The 22,157-nt window shown below is 42.4% G+C and overlaps 3 protein-coding genes and 1 long non-coding RNA gene across 14 annotated transcripts in view; 3 read left to right on the forward strand and 1 right to left on the reverse strand.

Moving 5' to 3' along the window:
• The window catches only part of LOC139541287 (E3 ubiquitin-protein ligase SH3RF1-like), a 76,930-nt gene extending 73,602 nt beyond the window's left edge, over positions 1–3,328 (forward strand). For both annotated transcript variants that reach the window (XM_071345760.1, XM_071345761.1), the window contains exon 12: positions 90–3,328. In XM_071345760.1, the coding sequence (XP_071201861.1) occupies positions 90–258 (169 nt within the window). In that variant the 3' untranslated portion in view covers positions 259–3,328. The remainder of the gene's footprint in view (positions 1–89) is intronic.
• Positions 3,329–4,067: 739 nt separating this feature from the next.
• LOC139541289 (carbonyl reductase family member 4-like) lies at positions 4,068–13,544 on the forward strand. Its single transcript, XM_071345773.1, has 7 exons — positions 4,068–4,259; positions 10,703–10,856; positions 11,024–11,144; positions 11,314–11,450; positions 11,625–11,759; positions 11,990–12,030; positions 12,709–13,544. Exons 2-6 carry the CDS (start codon positions 10,712–10,714, stop codon positions 12,028–12,030), a joined length of 579 nt encoding a protein of 192 aa, XP_071201874.1. The 5' UTR covers positions 4,068–4,259; positions 10,703–10,711; the 3' UTR covers positions 12,709–13,544.
• Positions 13,054–22,157, reverse strand: part of LOC139541288 (palladin-like) — a 112,084-nt gene continuing 102,980 nt past the window's right edge. For all 10 annotated transcript variants that reach the window (XM_071345764.1, XM_071345766.1, XM_071345768.1 and 7 more), the window contains 6 exons: positions 19,744–19,832; positions 18,779–18,911; positions 17,042–17,249; positions 16,671–16,836; positions 16,347–16,480; positions 13,054–15,088 (listed from right to left, as the gene is read on the reverse strand). In XM_071345764.1, coding sequence (XP_071201865.1) covers positions 14,928–15,088; positions 16,347–16,480; positions 16,671–16,836; positions 17,042–17,249; positions 18,779–18,911; positions 19,744–19,832 — 891 coding nt within the window. In that variant the 3' untranslated portion in view covers positions 13,054–14,927. The remainder of the gene's footprint in view (positions 15,089–16,346; positions 16,481–16,670; positions 16,837–17,041; positions 17,250–18,778; positions 18,912–19,743; positions 19,833–22,157) is intronic.
• Positions 17,249–21,946, forward strand: LOC139541291 (uncharacterized). Its single transcript, XR_011668328.1, has 2 exons — positions 17,249–17,847; positions 19,601–21,946. It is a non-coding gene; the product is annotated as an uncharacterized lncRNA (long non-coding RNA).

Genomic DNA, 22,157 nt, shown 5'->3' on the forward strand with positions numbered 1-22,157 from the left:
GTAGCGTTTCTGTTCTCCTGTGCTTCGTGGGGGGGGGGGAGTATGTGTCAGTACAGTATCCTCTCTGATCCTCCATCTCTCCTCCCCAGGTACAGAGTGGTGGTGTCCTACCCCCCTCAGAGTGAGGCAGAGCTGGAACTGAAGGAGGGAGACATAGTGTTTGTCCACAGGAAGAGAGAGGACGGCTGGTTCAAAGGAACACTCCAGAGGAACGGCAGGACCGGACTGTTCCCTGGCAGCTTCGTAGACATCATCTGACTGACCTTTCTGACTCACATTGGACCACAGTGGACTGACCGTGACCTGACCACACCATGAACTGACCATCAATGGAACCACTTGGTTGTTGCCTTGTTTTAGGGTCAAACTGTGAGTCAACCAGATCAGGTTGCTAGGCACAGTAACATCAGATGGATCCATACACAACCTTATAAGAGGTCATCAAAGCACAGAGGAGAATGATGAAATAGTTTAAACAGAGCTGAAGAGATAACTGGAGGACAGCACACTACTCATGTTGATTTTCTTTCTGTCAGTTATTTATATCTTTAACAATTCAAAACGTTAAATGTGTGCCTTGTACTGTTCCTCACTTTATTAAATGTAAGAAACCATATGACATGTTAATAGATGGAAATATGACAAATTGTAACTTATTTTTTGTTCTCTGGAAAAGATGTGCTTGGCCTTTCGTTGTGTTTAGGGTTTCAATTGACACCTGCCTTATGACACATTTCCTATATCACTTTGTGCTCGACTCTTATTGGCTGCGGTGCTGTATGTTAATACTGCACTGTGTCTGCTGATTTTAAGAGCAAACAAACAATACAGCAGATGGGAGGAGAATAAGTGATGTCATCAGCACATACAGTGTAGCAAGAAAAGGGGTAGAGGTGGGCCCAATTCCAGTCTGATCCCTTGAGCCTAGTCTTCTATTGACTGGAAGGTATCAGCTATATAGCAGTAGCTCCATACCCTCTGGTTGGGTAGTTTGCGTTTCTGATTTATTGCAAACACCTAGTCATTTGAGATCCATGAGAGGCAGTGGACTTGATTGGAATTAGGCTCTGGACCTCTCTCCAACAATGGAATTTGCACAACCTCATCCTTTATCCCTTGGACTCTTGGTGCCCCAAACTGGGTTCTCTTTGAGCTTATTAGAGAGAGAGAGATGTTTTGGTAAAATGATTATGCTGTTGATGCTCTGATGTCGGGTGTGGTTATCAAAACGTTCCCTTAACGTTAGGAAAGCCGTCTGCTGTTGACATACATTATTAGGTACTGGGAGAGGGATTTTATGTTGTCTTTTTTGATGTGTTAAAACTAAAACACTCCATAGATCTTGCAATCAAATGTTACTTACTGTATATTCTTCTGTGTGTACTTATTGAACATCGTAGCTGCTCCCCCACTCCCATAATAGTAGACTAACCTTATCGGACATCGCTCTAGATCTCAAGTGAACGACAAACATCACATACAGTACAGTAAACGTGCTACGACTCTAACAGCTACATTTTAATAATATATTGATATTTATAGCCACGTGGATCTATACAACACCAGGTGCTCTGGACTGTGTCGCCTACAACATGGAAATGCAGCAAGACATCTGACAGACCTGATGTATGTATGACCTTCATGGGTTCTCAACCCTCATTTCAATGATTCATTCATTCCTAACGTGTCTTGTCACTACAAGACAAAACACTGCTTACTTATAAAGCACAAACTGTTTTCCTAATGTAACATATCATTATCACTCCTCCAATACAAGTTAGTATATTTATCCTTGAAGTTGCGAGAGAAGGTTTTTTAATACCGATCCATGACTTGGACCCTGTTGATTCTTGGTTTTGTCTAATTAAGCTGTACAGTGCATCTATTCAATGTGTCTAAGTGTTCTGTAGACTTGCATATGATTTGTGCGTGGTTGGTTAGATGGGATTTAGTTGTTTTCTGTTTGTCTCAAAGCACAAAAAAAGGTGTGATTTGAGTGGGTTTAGAGGATGTGAAACCTCAGAGCCTTGGGTCCTACTTATTTTCAACTCCTTTCATTTCAAAGTAATCCAGTGGGGGCGAAATGGCACTCTTCACTCTCCCTCCCCCTTGTCCTCCTCCCTGTGCCTTTAGTCATGGTAATGAGATTGACAGCACTGTTAGAAACAAAGACAGAATCATCAGGCACCACATAATGAGGAATTGATTTGATCCAATCTTATATTTGTTGGCAGTAGAGAACAGTTTAAATTGGATTATATTAGTCAATGGTGGACAGTAAGTGGCTGTTCCATTGTTAGTGGACTGTGAGGGACGTCTGCCTACCTTCACTAGAGCACACCAGGCAGACACCAAGAGGCTAACGTCCTCTGTTTATTCCTGCTGCAGCCTTTCTCCTATCAGATGCTGTGGTGCAGTAACAACAGCTAAGGCTTCTGTCTAAATGACAGAATGGACCTTTTGGCACTAATCCACTCCAACAAGCGGTTTGCTCTTAGCAACTGGGTGTCAACAGCAGTAAGTCTGAAAGGGTTTGGGGGTCACATTTAAAGGTTGAGGACATTTTAAACACCAGATGGTGCTACATTTTGGACTTGAGAGGAATGTAGGTGACTGAATTTTCCAAAGCGTGATTGTTTGATTGGGTGTTTGTGTCAGGCAGAGTAATGGGGACCACTGTGTGTGACTAACTTCTGAATATGTTGTAGTTGATGTTTTGAGTGGTGGGTGGAGGCTGTATAAAGTGGTACGAAACACTGTTCAGACTGGTTTGCTTCTCAATTTGCTTGTGTAGAATTAACCTAATGTTTTACTGTTGTCTTGGCATTCTCCACCTCACCTCTTGTCCTGAACTGGGTCTTGTTTACTGATGAGCCTTTTTTTCATACACACACACACACACCATACATTTACACTTACCACACCATCAGTATATACCGTAGTCATTTTAGTCATATTTATTTTCATGTCTATAGTTGAATGATCAAATAATGCTTATGTTCTTTACATTCTCTGACTGGCAAGAACAACCGAACCAGTTAGCTTCGGTGTTCCTGTGAACATGTTTTTGCTGTAACCTCATGCCTTGTTGGAACACAAGGTAGCACTAAAGTTTGCTTTATTAAACTAAACAGATTCTCCTTATGCCAAGGTGACTTACTTGAGTTTTTTGGGTTATAGTTATTTTTATATAGGTAAGTCTGATCATGGAAAAATTAGCATCCACTTGTTATTTGGTACAATACTATGTGTAAAACATTCTTAAGTATCAAAGGGAATAGCACATTTTTGTAAACATGACTATAACAATAAAAGCGAATGGTTTCCATGGTTTTGTCAGTCTGTTTTCGCCCTTGTGTTTAGATGGTCTCTTCCTGCCAGGGTAGAGCTGTCTGAAAACATTACCACCGACATGAGGGACATGACAGCAAAGTCACCTCTCTTGCCCTCTCATCCGTCCCTTCCTACTCTGCGGGGCCTGCTTAAGATCGTGTGTGTGTGTGTGATGCGCCAGTTGGTCTGTCTGAGCCTGTGTATACAGTGCCTTCGGAAAGTATTCAGACACCTTGACTTTTTTTACATTATTGCCTTATTCTAATATTGAGTTTTTAAATCCTCAATACCCCATAATGACAAAGCAAAAATTGGTTTTTAGAATTTTACAAATGTATTCCAAATAAACGGAAATATCACATTTACATAAGTATTTACACCCTTTACTCAGTAATAGGTTGAAGCACCTTTGGCAGCGATTACAGCATCGAGTCTTCTTGGGTTTGATGCTACAAGCTTGGCACACCTGTTTTTGGGGAGTTTCTCCCATTCTTCTCTGCAGATCCTCTCAAGCTCTGTCAGGTTGGATAGGGAGCGTTGCTGCATAGATATTTTCAGGTCTCCAGAGTAGAGGTCGACCGATTTAATCGGAATGGCCGATTAATTAGTGCCGATTTCAAGTTTTCATAACAATCGGAAATCGGTATTTTTGGGCGCCGATTATTTTTTTAAATATTTTTTATAAATATATTTTATACCTTTATTTAACTAGGCAAGTCAGTTAAGAACACATTCTTATTTTCAATGACGGCCTAGGAACGGTGGGTTAACTGCCTTGTTCAGGGGCAGAACGACAGATTTTCACCTTGTCAGCTCGGGGGATCCAATCTTGCAACCTTAGAGTTAACTAGTCCAACGCAATAACGACCTGCCTCTCGTTGCACTCCACAAGGAGACTGCCTGTTACGCGAATGCAGTAAGCCAAGGTAAGTTGCTAGCTAGCATTAAACTTATCTTATAAAAAACAATCAATCATAACCACTAGTTAACTACACATGGTTGATGATATTACTAGATATTCTCTAGCGTGTCCTGCGTTGCATATAATCTGACTGAGCGGTGGTAGGTAGAAGCAGGCGCGTAAACATTCATTCAAACAGCATTTTCGTGCGTTTTGCCAGCAGCTCTTCGTTGTGCGTCAAGCATTGCGCTGTTCAAGCCTATCAACTCCCGAGATGAGGCTGGTGTAACCTAAGTGAAATGGCTAGCTAATAGCGTTTCAAACTTCACTCGCTCTGAGCCTTCTAGTAGTTGTTCCCCTTGCTCTGCATGGGTAACGCTGCTTCGATGGTGGTGGTTGTCGTTGTGTTGCTGGTTCGAGCCCAGGGAGGAGCGAGGAGAGGGACAGAAGCTATACTGTTACACTTGCAACACTAAAGTGCCTTTAAGAACATCCAATAGTCAAAGGTTAATGAAATACAAATGGTATAGAGGGAAATAGTCCTATAATTCCTATAATAACTACAACCTAAAACTTCTTACCTGGGAAGAAGGTAAGAAGGTACCTAACTCATGTTAAAAGGAACCACCAGCTTTCATATGTTCTCATGTTCTGAGCAAGGAACTTAAACGTTAGCTTTTTTACATGGCACATATTGCACTTTTACTTTCTTCTCCAACACTTTGTTTTTGCATTATTTAAACCAAATTGAACATGTTTCATTATTTACTTGAGGCTAAATTGATTTTATTGATGTATTATATTAAGTTAAAATAAGTGTTCATTCAGTATTGTTGTAATTGTCATTATTACAAATACATTTTAAAAAATCGGCCGATTAATCGGTATCGTGTTTTTTGGTCCTCCAAAACTTGGTATCGGCGTTGAAAAATCATAATCGGTCGACCTCTACTCCAGAGATGTTCGATCGGGTTTAAGTCTGGCCTCTGGCTGGGCTACTCAAAGATATTCAGAGACTTGTCCCGAAACCACTCCTGTGTTGTCTTGGCTGTGTGCTTAGGGTCGTTGTCCTGTTGGAAGGTGAACCTTCGCCCCAGTCTGAGGTCCTGAGTGCTCTGGAGCAGGTTTTCATCAAGAATCTTTCTGTATTTTGCTCCGTTCATTTTTCCCTCAACCCTGACTGTGCAATGCGCCAGTTGGTCTGTCTGAGACTGTATATACAGTGCCTTCGGAAAGCCGCTACCGCTGAAAAACATCTCACAGTATGATGCTACCACCACCGTGCTTCACCGTAGGGATGGTGCCAGGTTTCCTCCACACGTAAATCTTGGCATTCAGGCCAAAGCGTTCAATCGTGGTTTCATGAGACCAGAGAATCTTGTTTCTCATGGTCTGATAGTTTTTAGGTGCCTTTTGGCAAACTCCAAGCAAGCTGTCATGTGCCTTTTACTGAGGAGTAGCTTCCGTCTGGCCACTCTACCATAAAGGCCTGATTGGTGGAGTGCTGCAGAGATGGATGTCCTTCCGGCAGTTTCTCCCATCTCCAGAGGAACTCTAGAGCTCTGTCAGAGTCCCCATCAGATTCTTGGTCACCTCCCTAACCAGGGCCCTTCTCCCCTGATTGCTCAGTTTGGACGAGTAGCCAGCTCTAGGAAGAGCCTTCGTGGTCCTTAACTACTTCCATTGAAGAATGGAGGCCACTGTGTTCTTGGGGACCTTCAATGCTGCATAAGTGTTTTGGTACCCTTCCCCAGATCTGTTCCTTGACACAATCCTGTCTTGGCGCTCTACAGACAATTATTTTGACAACATGGCTTGGTTTTTGCTCTGACATGCACTCTCAACTGTTGGGCCTTTTAAATAGACAGGTGCGTGTGCTTTTCCAAATCATGTCCAATCAATTGAATTTACCACAGGTGGATGCCAATCGCTGCCAACGGTGCTTCAACAAAGTATTGAGTAAAGGGTCTGAATACTTATGTAAATGTAATATTTCAAGTTGTTTTTTAAAATATAAATTTGCAAACATTTCTAGAAACCTGTTTTTATTTTGTCATTATGGAGTATTTTGTGTAGAATGAAGGGGGGGGGGGACAATTTAATCAATTTTATAAGGCTGTAACGTAACAAAATTTGGATAAAGTCAAGGGGTCTGAATATTTTCCGAATGCACTGTACAGTCGTGGCCAAAAGTTTTGAGAATGACACAAATATTAATTTTCACAAAGTCTGCTGCCTCAGTTTGTATGATGGCAATTTGCATATACTTCAGAATGTTATAAAGAGTGATCAGATGAATTGCAATTAGTTGCAAAGTCCCTCTTTGCCATGCAAATGAACTGAATCGCCCCAAAACATTTCCACTGCATTTCAGCCCTGCCACAAAAGGACCAGCTGACATCATGTCAGTGATTCTCTCGTTAACACAGGTGTGGATGTTGACAACGACAAGGCTGGAGATCACTCTGTCATGTTGATTGAGTTTGAATAACAGACTGGAAGCTTCAAAAGGAGGGTGGTGCTTGGAATCATTGTTCTCCCTCTGTCAACTATGGTTACTTGCAAGGAAACGCGTGACGTCATCATTGCTTTGCACAAAAATGGCTTCACAGGCAAGGATATTGCTGCCAGTAAGATTGCACCTAAATCAACCATTTATCGGATCATCAAGAACTTCAAGGAAAGCGGTTCAATTGTTGTGAAGAAGGCTTCAGGGCGCCCAAGAAAGTCCAGCAAGCGCCAGGACCATCTCCTAAAGTTGATTCAGCTGCGGGATCGGGACACCACCAGTACAGAGCTTGCTCAGGAATGGCAGCAGGCAGGTGTGAGTGCATCTGCACGTACAGTGAGGCAAAGACCTTTGGAGGATGGCCTGGTGTCAAGAAGGGCAGCAAAGAAGCCTCTTCTCTCCAGGAAAAATATCAGGGACAGACTGATATTCTGCAAAAGGTACAGGGATTGGACTGCTGAGGACTGGGGTAAAGTCATTTTCTCTGATGAATACCCTTTCTGATTATTTGGGGCATCCGGGAAAAAAGCTTGTCTGGAGAAGACAAGGTGAGCGCTACCATCAGTCCTGTGTCATGCCAACAGTAAAGCATCCTGAGACCATTCATGTGTGGGGTTGCTTCTCAGCCAAGGGAGTGGGCTCACTCACAATTTTGCCTAAGAACACAGCCATGAATAAAGAATGGTACCAACACATCCTCCGAGAGCAACTTCTCCCAACCATTCAGGAACAGTTTGGTGACGAACAATGCATTTTCCAGCATGATGGAGCACCTTTCCATAAGGCAAAAGTGATATCTAAGTGGCTCTGGGAACAAAACATTGTTTTTTGGGGGGGTCCATGGCCAGGAAACTCCCCAGACCTTAATCTCATTGAGAACTTGTGGTCAATCCTCAAGAAGCAGGTGGACAAACAAAACCCCACAAATTCTGACAAACTCCAAGCATTGATTATGCAAGAATGGGCTGCCATCAGTAAGGATGTGGCCCAGAAGTTAATTGACAGCATGCCAGGGCGGATTGCAGAGGTCTTGAAAAAGAATGGTCAACACTGCAAATATTGACTCTTTGCATCAACTTCATGTAATTGTCAATAAAAGCCTTTGACACTTATGAAATGCTTGTAATTATACTTCAGTACTCCGTAGTAGCATCTGACAAAAATATCTAAAGACACTGAAGCTGCAAACTTTGTGGAAATTAATATTTGTGTCATTCTCAAAACTTTTGGCCACAACTGTATATTGTTATATACAACCCAGGAATTTCAGCAGTGCGTTTTGGTTCAGTAGTTAGCAGTTTTTAGCAGTTTTAGGAGTTAATTGTATTAAAAAATGACAGGACAATGATATCAAAAGTGAGTATTGCATTTTGAAAATAAGATACTTCGATTGAATATGGAAGGGTGATTTAGTGCAATGAACAAGTGATTTCGTGAATTTGTGTGTACTCATTCAATTGTGCTTAGAGATTTGGAACAAACCATTTTGATCTATTTTGATTTTTGTGCTTAGAGTTAAGAAAACGTACTACATACGTGTGAAAATTGCACCAAAGTGATTGAAAAAAACTGTGTACAAAACACAGAGATTAGGTCACAATACAAAGGTAAAGCCTGGTTTTCACTTAAACACACAAACCCCAACAGCCAAATACTACATTGAGTCTATATAACAATGCATGCCTTTATTACCAGGAGAATAGGTCCTTGCTGTGTCTGCTTTTCCCACAATGCAATAAACTCTAAGGTGGTGCTCTGTGAGGTAGGTGAGTCATGCAGTCTCTTGTCTGTATGTGTGGTGATGCTCAGCTGGATAATGTCTAAAGGAGCTGACAGGGTCTCTCTGAGGTCACACTGGTATGCTTCATCCAGATGATGGGTTGCCATGGAGATCGCTTATTCCAATTTGTGAGCATGACTGTGGTGGACAGAAGGGGTTAGGTGGCCCGATGGGGGATACAGGGACAAAGAGTTGGATATTGAGATAAAGAGAATTGCTTGCTTTTCATCTGACTTGGCTCTGTTGGCTTCTCTTTTCCCTCTCTCCCTCTCTCCCTCTCTCAGGTCAACTCTGACTGTCTGGTTCACTTTGCTCTCTGGTATCTAATGGTATCGGGTACTCTAACAGATTAATGAGGTGTCTTTTTAATCAATGAGCCTTGCTCTGGCATGACCGGGCCTTCCTACTGGAGAAGGAGGGAATCATTAGCTCTACTACAAACAGTGTAAATGTGTGTTTGTGTACAGAACATGTTGGTGAGGTGGGGTCGGGTAAGTCTATTAGATACGCTATACATTCATATGACTGAGTGAGGCGGTGTAAATATCTGTAGATGTAACCAAGAGTGATAAAGTGTTTATGGATTGATACAAGGTCACAGACTCTGGAGCATACAGTAAATATTAATATATGTATGCAAGAAGAAATAGAGAAAGTGTGTGTGTGTGTGTGTGTGTGTGTGTGTGTGTGTGTGTGTGTGTGTGTGTGCTGTATATATGGTGAGGAAGACTGCAGAAAGTCTGTTCCTGTGTTTGCAGGTGTCATTAGACTACAGGAATGTGAAGGAGGAAAATGAAGTCATGATGTTTAGGATGATGATCTGAATACAAATTAAGCCTTGTCTCATACACAGACAAACTGTCTCTCTCCATACAGTGCATAATACATTTCAGTCAACACCTAAAAAATGTTGCTCAACAGTTTTTGTATTTTTATTTTCTTACATCTGTGTTTTTCCATCTGAGCGTGTAGCTCATAAGACAGGTCAAACATCAGCTTGTGATTTACCCTCTCCTCTTCTTTACTCTCCTGTAACCCAGTCACTGAGGACAGCAAATAAATCCTGAACAACTTCCAAATGTTTCAAACCGTCCAGCTGTGTTTCTCCATCGTTTTTCACTGGTGACATTGAGCCGGGCTTCTGGAACTTGGGTCAGAAGGAGAGTCAGACGGAGACAACCTTATGGGTCCAAAGAGGAACGTAGGATAAAAGGTTAGGGTTGGGGTTGAGGGTAGGGTTAGGGTTGAACCAGATGTGGACATGAAGCTAGAGTTAGGGTTAGGTAGCCTCGTCCCAAACCAGGCTTGACAACGACTTAATTTTGGAGGTATGGCAATGAGACTAGGGTTTGGCTTGAACTGGGATGTTGACATGAAGCTAGGGTAAGGGCTGACCTAGCCTATGTTTAACCCCTAGCTCAATCCTAACCCTAGCCTAGATCTTATCGTCATTTATATGCTGTGGACAGGCTCTGGTTTGGTTTGTTTCAAATGTCTGAGGGTCCAGCTACCTGTGAGGGGCCACTGGCACTAGCTGTGAGATTTATGTGAGTGTCTCTTGTTCCCTCATGTGGTTGAATTAATAAACACACTATAGAACAAATGGCGACCTCCATGTGTGTACTGTGCCAATGACCAACTAACGTATACTCACGTTATGATAATTATACAGAGAAATACCAAATTGTTATCCATCTTAAACGACAACAGCGTTGCGTGAAAACGTGACATTTCCCTCAGAACTCTTTAAAATGATCTTGGTAGCATAGCTAGCTATAGCTAGCTGTTAGATCATCTACACCAGGGGTGTAAAGCCTCATTCCATGGAGGGACTAGAGTGTGCTGTTTTTTTTAATTTTCCTTTCAATGAAGACCTAGACAACTAGGTGAGGGGAATTCCTTACTAATCAGTGACCTTAATTCATCAAATAAGTACAAGGGAGGACCGAATGCCCGCAGATATTTTTCCGTCCCTCTGTGGAATGAGTTTGACACATGATCTACACAGACAGTGCAGGGAAGTGACTGTCTGTCTGCGTGGGCTGCCTGGGTTCAGGGGAGTGGGTGCTCTGAGAGGTCAAGGGGGTTCAGTAGACCTTAAACCAGGCTGCCCCTGAAGCCACTTGCCTATGTCATCTCATCTTTGATTTGCTCTGCGCTGTGTTTTGGTCTCCTGCAGGGCAGGGGCATGCCCAGGCTGTGTGCGGTGTGTGGGGGCTCCAAGGGCATTGGCAGGGCTTCATCAAGGCTGCTGGCAGAGAGAGGCTGCAGGGTTGTTGTGGTGTCCAGGAACCAGCATGCTGCTCAGGCCACTGTGGCGTCCCTCGATGGAGGTACAGTATAATAGCTGCAGGGGTGTCATACACCTGTTTGTTGGGCTCTTCTGTTCACATTTTCAAAACCAGATGATGAGCCTAGTGCCACACTAATTACTGTTGTTAATTAAATACAGCTGTAATGTTCTGTTTACCTAATGCTACATCAATCTCTCATGTTCTAGCTGACCATGTGGGCTTTTGTTGTGACGTCTCCAAAGGAGAGGAAGTGCAGAAGACGTTTAGGATTATCCTGAAGACCTGTGGAAACATCTCATACCTGGTCAATGCAGCTGGCACCAACAGGTGTGTGACTGTGAATGAATCAGTACTCGTATGGGTTAGTTTCATACCTTCAGTACTCCCATGGCAGTCTTAAGCAGGTGAGCTTGCATGTGTAAACATTTTTTTATTTTTTAAGAACTCGTCCATATCCTGTGTGTGTGTATGCACTTCCCTGTCTGTGTGTGTTCAGGGATGGTCTGTTACTGTGGACCAGGCTAGAAGACATGGTGGCTATGCTTCATACCAACCTACTGGGGAGCATGTTGAGCTGCAAGGAAGCGCTACGGAGCATGCTCCACACTCAGGGAGGGGCCATTGTCAACATAGGTACTGTTACTGCATGTACAGCCCCTTGTCATTATTTGAGATATCAGATGCATTCAATGTTGCAGTTTGGCCACAAGGTGGTGGTTGTGGTCCAGGTAATAAACATAATTTCCCACTTCACTTTACATTGAGTTAACCCAATTACTGTGTTCATGTGATCTGTGTGTACTGTAGGCTCTGTGGTGGAGTTGAAGGGGAACGCAGGTCAGTGTGTGTACAGTGCCAGTAAAGCGGGTCTGGAGGGCTTCACTCGCTCTCTGGCCAAGGAGGTGGCCTCGCGAAACATCAGGGTTAACTTGCTGGCTCCAGGTATGTAACTGTCCCTCCTTTCTTTACTGTGTCTCTCTTTCATCTGTCTGCTTATTCTCCTCAACTCCTAGCCTTTGCCCTAGTCTGTTTATGATTTTGTCATCTCTGTCATTGGCATGCTAAATTAGAAACAGTCTTGTACTGTACCTAGGATATTAGTTTCCACTGTTCTCTTAGCTCGAATTTAGTTATTTCCTGATCCTGTCCCTCCCTTCTCTTCTCTCCGCTAGGTTTCATCGGGACAGACATGACAGCGGGGCTGGGGGAGTAGGTATGGACCATCTGTTTTTAAATATCTGCTTTTTATAAATATCTGCTTTTAATCAGATTTTTAATATCTGCTTTTTAATCAGCTTTTCGTCTACTCAAGCTCATGACTTTTTAACTGATTTTGGAGTGTACTTTTTAATTCTGATTCACCTTGCCTTTGAATGTGAGGAAATTAGTGCTGAGCAGAATTACTTGAATTTCATTTAGTTATTTTTTTGTGTGAGCCCAACGCGCCGTTTCTCTAGAGAGAAATCAAATAATTCACTAGAGAAATCAAGTCGAGCTATGTGGGAGGCCGGGGTGAATGGAGTTGTAGGTTTCATTAGGCAAATATTCAACGTAGTTCAGCGCAGAAATGTGGTAATTAACTACAATGACCATAATCCATTTCACCTGTTCTTACCGGCTCGGGTCAGAGACACATACACTTTTACGCCTGCTATACGTTAGGTTAGATGCACACAGACCGCATGAGAGAGGAATGTGCATAATGTCGAGGTTGATAGAGGCCGTTTGTGAAAGTAGGCCTTATCTACTTTTAAGAACTAGGAAAATGATTTTGTCAGACAGCTCTGCAGCATACTTTGGCAAACTAGCCTAGCTAAATAGGATGACTAAAGACAGTACAGTATGGTATTGCAGAGATTTGAAATGGTATCTCATCTGTTATTTCCTCCAGTGGATAAACATTGTGCCTCACTGGAGAGTGCTGCCCAGTCCCCTAGTCCCCTCACACAGCTGGTACTCACCAGTCACATACATTTACATGCCATTAGAAGCCTTCATGGATCTGGCGCATCTGTGCTCAGCTGCTGTCTGCCATGTGAACTGTAATCATTGTGATGTTATTTAACCTAAGATCAAGGTGGAGACAATTTAAACCTGGGATCAAGGTGAAATATAATCCAATAAGCTTTTTCATTAAAGAATGGAATTTTCCCTGTGATGGATAATATGGCTGCTGAGTACATTGGTTTGGAATTGATTTGTCCAGGGTCTCCTTACTCAACATAAACACGGTAACTCCAGACTTTGATTTTTTATTACCTTTCATAAACTAACATGATATCAGGAGAACATTCCATATACAGGCACAGATTGGCATATAAATCAAAAAGGTGTCATATATGTTTGTGTGAGTGACCACAGTAATGGCAGGATGAAACATGATCTGAGCAGATACAGCAAAAGATGCCCATTTGGTAATACAGTAGTGAAAGAAAATATATAATTACTTATTTCAATACAATTCTGTGCATATATTCTCCCTTCTAAACAGTTTATAATTGTCATTTGGTAAAAGTGCCTCAGAAAAATATGGACAGATATTGTGATTGAAATAGGCCCAAGTGATCTTTCAAAGGCAATATAGTTTTAAAAAGTATGATATTTTAATACAGACAGGGTTATGTTTTGTCATTGAACATTTGACAAGATAAAAAATCTCTAACATAATTTATGTCAAGTTTCTTGGGAAAGTAAATACAGAGTTGTTTTTTTTCATACAAAAATAAAGCAGACCATCTGTAATGTGTGATCAATCCACTGAAGCCATTTTTAGGACTGTCTCCTGTGTTTGTGAAGATTTTAAACTGAAACCATCAAAGGAAATAAATTATCTCCAGAATCGGTCATAACGGTCATTTTCATAATCATCAACACCATCATCCTTTCATCAACATAATCCATTGCTTTGTCATCTTCTCACACTGAATTCCATTCTGAAAAACTTGCTTTTGTCTGTCCTTGACGTCTCCCACTCACGGATCACACAGTTCACAAGCGTTGAAGTGACTGTTGACACTTGGCTGAGACAGATCTTGTGGGCCTCCTGGCCCAGGATAACCCCTCATCCTGTCCCTGTTACAGTCAACCTTCACATGCCAGTACCTCCTAGCATGTCACGGACCTCTCTTTCCATCAATCAATCACTGAAGTTACTATGGTAACACAAAGCTCTCAACAGTGTCTGCATCATTCAGCCAACATTCTCTTTTTCACAACTCATCTAAAGTTACTAAACAGTTTTAACTTCCAAGGTCATTTGACCTGACAAAAAAACAGAAGCGAAAAGTATGTAAGGCCCGGCCTTGTGCAATATCTATGGTAATTATGATAAATGTTGAACCCGACAATGCTGATATCTAGGGTATTGTGCTACTTATAACAAAAAAAATAGACACTGCTGATATCCATATTGTGCTATATTACCCAGACTATGCTGTGATACCCATATAAAATAATAACTTTGTGTTTTGGGGTTTCTCCTTCGTCACTCAACAGTCCAGGGAAACATGACGTGCTGCTCCCATGCTTTGGACTTTCCATTGCAGATCCAAAGTCTGTCCCGTTTCTACATATCTCTGCCCCTACAATTTGGTGCCTTTGTTGAGGGAGTATTTCATAAAACGTCATCCATTTAGATACAGCGTTACAAATGGCAACATTGTAACATGCATAATAATGCTACTTTCAACTTGAACTTTAAACCTTCAATTATAATTTTTACAGAGAGATCGTGTGAGATATATCAGACACTTCAGAGGTGAACCCACTTTTGTGTGGTAATGGCAGTTTTACAATCGAAAATAAACTTCAATGGCCGCTCAGGGTAGATTCCTCTGCTTTTATGGTTGACAAAATGGAACCATCTGATCCTAAATTGGGATCCATGTTTGATTGACACTGAGATATTATGGGGTGTCACATTGCCCGTCATCCATCTTCCAGAAAGGTATCTGTGGCCTTGTCGTAAAACACCTCGGGTGGAGGGGGTTACATTTACCCCTATGTCTGGGGAGAACGGGGCGGAACAGGGCTGGTGGTACTGGGGTCAAGGGTCAGTTTTAAGGCATTACATTAGGGAGTTGTTTGGGCATGTGGTGCCCCCGCTGGTCTCTACAGGTCATCACTCTCCACCAGGCCTCCCGGCTGCAGGGGGCTGGAGTCAGGGAAGAAGGCTGCCTTCACGTCCAGCCCTCTCTCTGTCAGCGCTGCATAGCGACTTGTCGACGGACGCACCTTCTTAGGCTTGGGAGTGTTGGGCTGCTGCCACTGAGCTGAGGAGAGGAAAGAGGGGGATGGAGTATACAGTGGGGCAAAAAAGTATTTAGTCAGCCACCAATTGTGCAAGTTCTCCCACTTAAAAAGATGAGAGAGGCCTGTAATTTTCATCATAGGTACACTTCAACTATGACAGACAAAATGAGAGAAAAAAATCCAGAAAATCACATTGTAGGATTTTTAATGAATTTATTTGCAAATTATGGTGGAAAATAAGTATTTGGTCACCTACAAACAAGCAAGATTTCTGGCTCTCACAGACCTGTAACTTCTTCTTTAAGAGGCTCCTCTGTCCTCCACTCGTTACCTGTATTAATGGCACCTGTTTGAACTTGTTATCAGTATAAAAGACACCTGTCCACAACCTCAAACAGTCACACTCCAAACTCCACTATGGCCAAGACCAAAGAGCTGTCAAAGGACACCAGAAACAAAATTGTAGACCTGCACCAGGCTGGGAAGACTGAATCTGCAATAGGTAAGCAGCTTGGTTTGAAGAAATCAACTGTGGGAGCAATTATTAGGAAATGGAAGACATACAAGACCACTGATAATCTCCCTCGATCTGGGGCTCCACGCAAGATCTCACCCCGTGGGGTCAAAATGATCACAAGTACGGTGAGCAAAAATCCCAGAACCACACGGGGGGACCTAGTGAATGACCTGCAGAGAGCTGGGACCAAAGTAACAAAGCCTACCATCAGCAAGGGCATTGAAGATGAAACGTGGCTGGGTCTTTCAGCATGACAATGATCCCAAACACACCGCCCGGGTGTCCAGATCTCAACCCCATAGAAAATCTTTGGAGGGAGTTGAAAGTCCGTGTTGCCCAGCAACAGCCCCAAAACATCACTGCTCTAGAGGAGATCTGCATGGAGGAATGGGCCAAAATACCAGCAACAGTGTGTGAAAACCTTGTGGAGACTTACAGAAAACGTTTGACCTCTGTCATTGCCAACAAAGGGTATATAACAAAGTATTGAGATAAACTTTTGTTATTGACCAAATACTTATTTTCCACCATAATTTGCAAATAAATTCATTAAAAATCCTACAATGTGATTTTCTGGATTTCTTTTTCTCATTTTGTCTGTCATAGTTGAAGTGTACCTATGATGAGGCCTCTCTCATCTTTTTAAGTGGGAGAACTTGCACAATTGGTGGCTGACTAAATACTTTCTTGCCCCACTGTATATAGATATTGATTTTTTTACGGTTTACATCTGGTCCTGTGTGTTTGTCTGGGGGACTTACTGTGGACGTCAAGTCGTGCAGTGCTGGACACAATGCCAGCCTCGTTCTTGGCCGACACAGTGTACCAGCCAGCGTCCTCCTTCATGGCTGGTTGGATGATCATACACAGATAGCCACAGTTGTCCTGGTGCATGCTGGCAAAAAATTATTCGACACACACCCTTAGGACCGAGTTTCACCGAATGTTGTCAGATCATCAATATCTTTATCATTAAGCATCTCCAGTTTAGAGAGGTTGCTTACCAATAATATTGGTATTCTATTTGAATTCTATTGGATTTATGTAATACAAGCCATAGACGGTGAGTGGTAGAGCTGTCTTACCTTATCCTGTCTGTGTTGTGCGTGAAAGACTCATTCTCTTTCTTCCAAAAGATCTGTGGGTAGGGAACAGCCGACACACGGCACTCCAGACGCACCGGGTAACCTTCGGCAACACCAGTGTTCTGCAGCTTCTCCATGAACGAAGGGGCCTTGTGCATCTCTTTGGCTGGAGACGAGAGAGACCAAGGTCAATCATATATCAAACTATGATGCATTGTGATTAGTACTACATTATTTGAATCAACAACTAAAAGTAGACAAAGGGTCTTTATATCTGAGAAGACATCTGAAATATTATGGGTACTTTACTGTGACAATGTTGCTGTTCATCTGTCTATGCCTATACACATATGTACTGTATGGGTGTCTACCTGCTACAATGAGTTCCAGGTTGAAGGAGTTCTGTCCGGCGCGGTTGCTGGCGATGCAGGTGTAGATGCCTGCATCACGGCTGGACACGGGCTCGATGACCAGCGAGTGGACGCCATTCTCCCTCACCAGCATCTTGTGGGCAGAGTCAGGACGGATGGTCTGACCATTCAGCTGCCAGATCAGGTCTGGTGTGGGCAAGCCACTCACCTAAAGGGGGAACACAACAAACACTCAATAACTCATTCATCACATTGTGTTATTAATACAATGTAATGTTTTGAATCTGGAGCATGACAGTATTTATTTATACAATGTAATGTTTTGAATCTGGAGCATGACAGTATTTATTTATACAATGTAATGTTTTGAATCTGGAGCATGACAGTATTTATTTATACAATGTAATGTTTTGAATCTGGAGCATGACAGTATTTATTTATACAATGTAATGTTTTGAATCTGGAGCATGACAGTATTTATTTATACAATGTAATGTTTTGAATCTGGAGCATGACAGTATTTATTTATACAATGTAATGTTTTGAATCTGGAGCTGGAGCAAGACAGTGTTTATTTGCAGGGTAAATGTGCTGGTATTTATTTGCATTGTGAGTACGGTATTATGGTGTGTCTCTGTCTGCAGAGTGAGATCAACAGTGTTTTATTGTCGTTTGTCTGGAGTCTCCCGGTCGCATGCATGTTTTCTCATGGAAACTGCCTGGCCTGTGAAAGGACCTGCCTCTCTTCTCAGCACCCGCTGCATGCCAGAGAAACCCTACGCCTGCTCCTCCTTCAGGTGTACACGGTAGAGCCCACCTATGTGTGTGTGTGTGTGTGTGTGTGTATGTGTGCGTGTGTATGTATCCGGCCTTGAGTGTATTAAGTGCTAGAAGTAGAATTAAGTAATTTGTTGTTGAACATCCATGTAGTAGACTTCCTGTAGTCTATTTTGGGCATGGAAAGTTTGAAAACTACAAATGATTTGGAAATAAATATTGTTTATAAATATCATTGACATTAAGAGCCCCAGGCCATTGGAGACTCACTGTTAATTTTTTGACGAGTATAAAAAGAGAGTCTTGTTATAGCATGTGAATTCTGTGTATGGTGCTGTTAGGTTTTATTACAGTTTTGTAACATAGTTCTAATTGTCTGACTGCCGCAGGCTGCAGAGGAACGATTAGTGACCGAGGGAGAAACAGAGAAAAGGGAAGGCACAGAGAAAGAGAAAACAGAGGGAAGGAGAGTGTGGTGGGAGAAATAATGGCAGAAAGAGTGAGAGAGTGAATCCACTTAATCCTAGCAAAATGACACTAGCATTTCCTCTCCTCACTCGCTCTGAGCCATTCATCATGGAAGAGGAGATGAAATATATAGCAGCAATTATTTATTCTCCAGTATATGGAATGCATAGGGAGGATGCCTTTCTCAGGCCCACAGACACTCCTCATCACTGACACAAAGAGAATTTGAGTGTGGATCTGCACTCCTTTCCTCCATTTTCTATGATTTACTATGTGCTCAACACCAGGGTTCATTTGGAAAAGTTGGAATGTTCCTTTTTTTGAATTCTTAGAATCTGTAATGCTTCCAGTAATTGGATCCAATAATTCCAGTAATTAAAAGCCTCACACTCCTCCCTAACCAACAGGCAAACAATGGTAGAATCCTAAAGGTGTAGCTGTAGTTTAAGGTCAAGAAGGGCTGTGTTCAGTGTTCAGGGGCCGTGGTCTCACCTTGCAGTCCATCCGGCAGAGCTTACCCTCCTGGACGATGAGGTCACCAGGCGCCTGCAGGAAGTGGGGGCGGAAGTGACGCTCCTGGATGTTCTCGTTCTCATCACCACTGTCTCTGGACCGAGACCTAGGTCTGAGGCGAGAGAGGGGGGAGGAGAGAGAGAGGCAGGGAGGGAGGAAGAGAGAGAGAGAGAAGAAAAGAAAGAGCAGAGGGAAGACAAAGGGTAAAAAGGAGAGAGATGAAGAGAGAGGGAGGCACTGAGGGATATCTTAAAAAGCTTCACTCAGGCAGACCGGATATGAAAGCCTTATCTGGGAGTGGATCATATCAGGTTATTGGCTGGTTGATTTTTGTGTGTGTGTGTGTGTGTGTGTGTGTGTGTGTGACAGTTATTATATGTGGGAGAGGTATTTTATTGAAAAATCATTGCACATATCAATCTAACAGATGAAGAACCAACAGGTGTTTCCGCCCACTCACACTACACTATTCAACTAATATATAAATTCAACCACACAAAAAGTTTGATTTAATACACACTAATATCAACAGAAGTGTACTGTAAACCCTGTATATGCCCATAACTATTTTAATAGTTTATAATAGCGGTATCTTAGGACATATGTTCATACACCTGGTGTATTGGCCACTTATTGTGAATGAGTGTGAGTCTGTACTTGCACAGTACTGATGCATAAAGGCAGTCCAGATGGCAAATAATAGCCAGCAAGAACACTGCCAACACATTTCTAAAGCCCATTATTAATTATGAATAATAGCCAACAGTGTTTGTTTGTCCTTCCTCTCCCTGTGTCTGTCAGTCATTGTGCCTGTCAGTCATCGTCTATGTCAGTCATCGTGCCTGTCAGTCATAGTCTATGTCAGTCATCGTGTCTGTCAGTCATCGTCTATGTCAGTCATCGTGCCTGTCAGTCATTGTGTCTGTCAGTCATTGTGGCCTTACCTGCGGATGTGTCCAGGTGCAGAACGCTGGCTCCTCCCCCTCTGGTTCACTGCCTGGACCATCATCCTTCCAGTACAGCTCACCCTCCCCTGATAGAGAGAGAGAGAGAGGTTATCTCCACCCTGCTACCACAAAAATACTTCCACCCTGCTAACATACAGCAGGCAAACGCAAGTATTTCCCGTGACTGTGCCTCAAAACCAAATGTCTACCTGAACCACCACTCCACCCTGGACTTGAACAGCCTTTACGACCAGGTCCATCTATACAAGGCAGCAGTGCCCACCTTCGCCCGGACCCTAAACGACACCACCCTCAACCGCAGCCCCAACACCTCACACAGGAGCAACAGCTCAACAGACATCCCGCCCAGACCAGCGAGACACTTTCCCAGACCAGCGAGACACTCTCCCAGACCAGCGAGACATTCTCCCAGACCAGCGAGACACTCACCCAGACCAGCGAGACACTCACCCAGACCTGCGGCAAATTTGGTAGAGCAGACCTAACTCTATTAAATTAATCAAAACAAGAACATTTTACATTTGGCTATTCAAAAGGAAATGATCTCAACAGAGAAAAATGTCCTCCTGTGTGCTACCTATATCCCCCCACTAGAATCCCTATACTTTAATGAAGACAGCTTCTCCATCCTATAGGGGGAAATGGATAATTTCCAGAACCTAACACCATCAGCACACAGGGGGGCAAACACCTACCTGGAGGTGACAGTATTCCCTCCCCCATATGCCCCCCTAGGCACAACTACGACAACATAACCAACAAAAACAGGTCACAACTCCTGCAGCTCTGTCACACACTGGGTATGTGCATAGTCAATGGTAGGCTTCGAGGGGACTCCTACGGTTGGTACACCTATAGCTCATCTCTTGGCAGTAGTACTGTAGACTACTTTTTCACTGACCTCAACCCAGAGTCTCTCAGAGCGTTCACAGTCAGCTCACTGACACCCCTATCAGATCACAGCAAAATCACTGTCCACTTGAACAGAGCAAAACTCAATCATGAGGCATCAAAGCCAAAAGAACTGAATAATATTAAGAAATGCTATAGATGGAAGGAAAGTAGTGTGGAAACCTACCAAAAACAATTAGGCAACAACAAATTCAATCCCTTTTAGACAACTTCCTGGAGAAAACATTTCACTATAATAGTGAAGGCGTAAACTTGGCAGCAGAAAACCTAAACAGTATATTTGACATCTCAGCTTCCCTATCAAATCTAAAAATGTCAAACAGAAAACCGAAGAAAAGTAACAACAAGGACAAATGGTTTGATGAAGAATGCAAAAACCTAAGAAAGAAATTGAGAAACCTATCCAAACAAAAACATAGAGACCCAGAAAATCTGAGCCTACGCCTTAACTATGGTGAATCACTAAAACAATACAGAAATACACTAAGGAAAAAGAAGGAATCCATAGACTCTAACCACTTCTGGGAAAAATTGGAAAACACTAAACAAACAACAACACAAAGAGCTATCTATCCAAAATGCAGATGTATGGGTAAACCACTTCTCCAATCTTTTTGGCTCTATAACAAAGAGCAAAGAGCAAAAACATACACACTACCGGTCCAAAGTTTTATAACACCTACTCATTCAAGGGTTTTATCTTGATTTCTACATTTTAGAATAATAGTGAAGACATCAAAACTTTGAAATAACACAAATGGAATCATGTAGTAACCAAAAAAGTGTTAAACTGTTATGGGATTTTCATGAATAATGACTAAATGATGTATACATTTAACATAGAACTATAACTAAAACTACCCTGTCATTGTATGATTGTATGAAATGTATTAGAATCATACCTCTATAAATCTGATGTGTGTAGTTTTAGTCAGAATTAGGACAAGGACTTTTTGTTCCTTTTTAGTATGTAAGCAGGGTACAAGTGTGAGACAATGTATGAGATAAGAGGAGCTATCGACATACAAGCTCTACTACTGTGTTCCTTACAGGACATTCTGTCCCCACCCAGGGAGGGGAGAGACCTTGGGCTTGTAGTAGATTGTATAACAGGTGGCAGACAATGTATGACAGGAAGACTTGTGAACTATATTGTCATTGTTTCTGAGAGGAGGAGGGACATTTATGACGAAATGTGAGGTATATAGACCAATGTACAGGAAATGATAGGCAGAACGTTCCCGTAAATAAACATTTGACTATTGTAGACTGGGCCTCTGTCTGTTTTTATTTCTATCAGTATCCTACAAATCCTGATATAGCAGACTGAGTAATTTAATTTAATTGGTTAACTTCTTCTTAATAGGGGGCGCTGTTTTCACTTTGGGAAAAAATCGTGCCCAATTTAAACGGCCTCGTACTCTATTCTAGATCATACAATATGCATATTATTATTACTATTGGATAGAAAACACTCA

Source organism: Salvelinus alpinus, chromosome 16 (assembly GCF_045679555.1).
Source record: "Salvelinus alpinus chromosome 16, SLU_Salpinus.1, whole genome shotgun sequence".
NCBI lineage: Eukaryota > Metazoa > Chordata > Actinopteri > Salmoniformes > Salmonidae > Salvelinus > Salvelinus alpinus.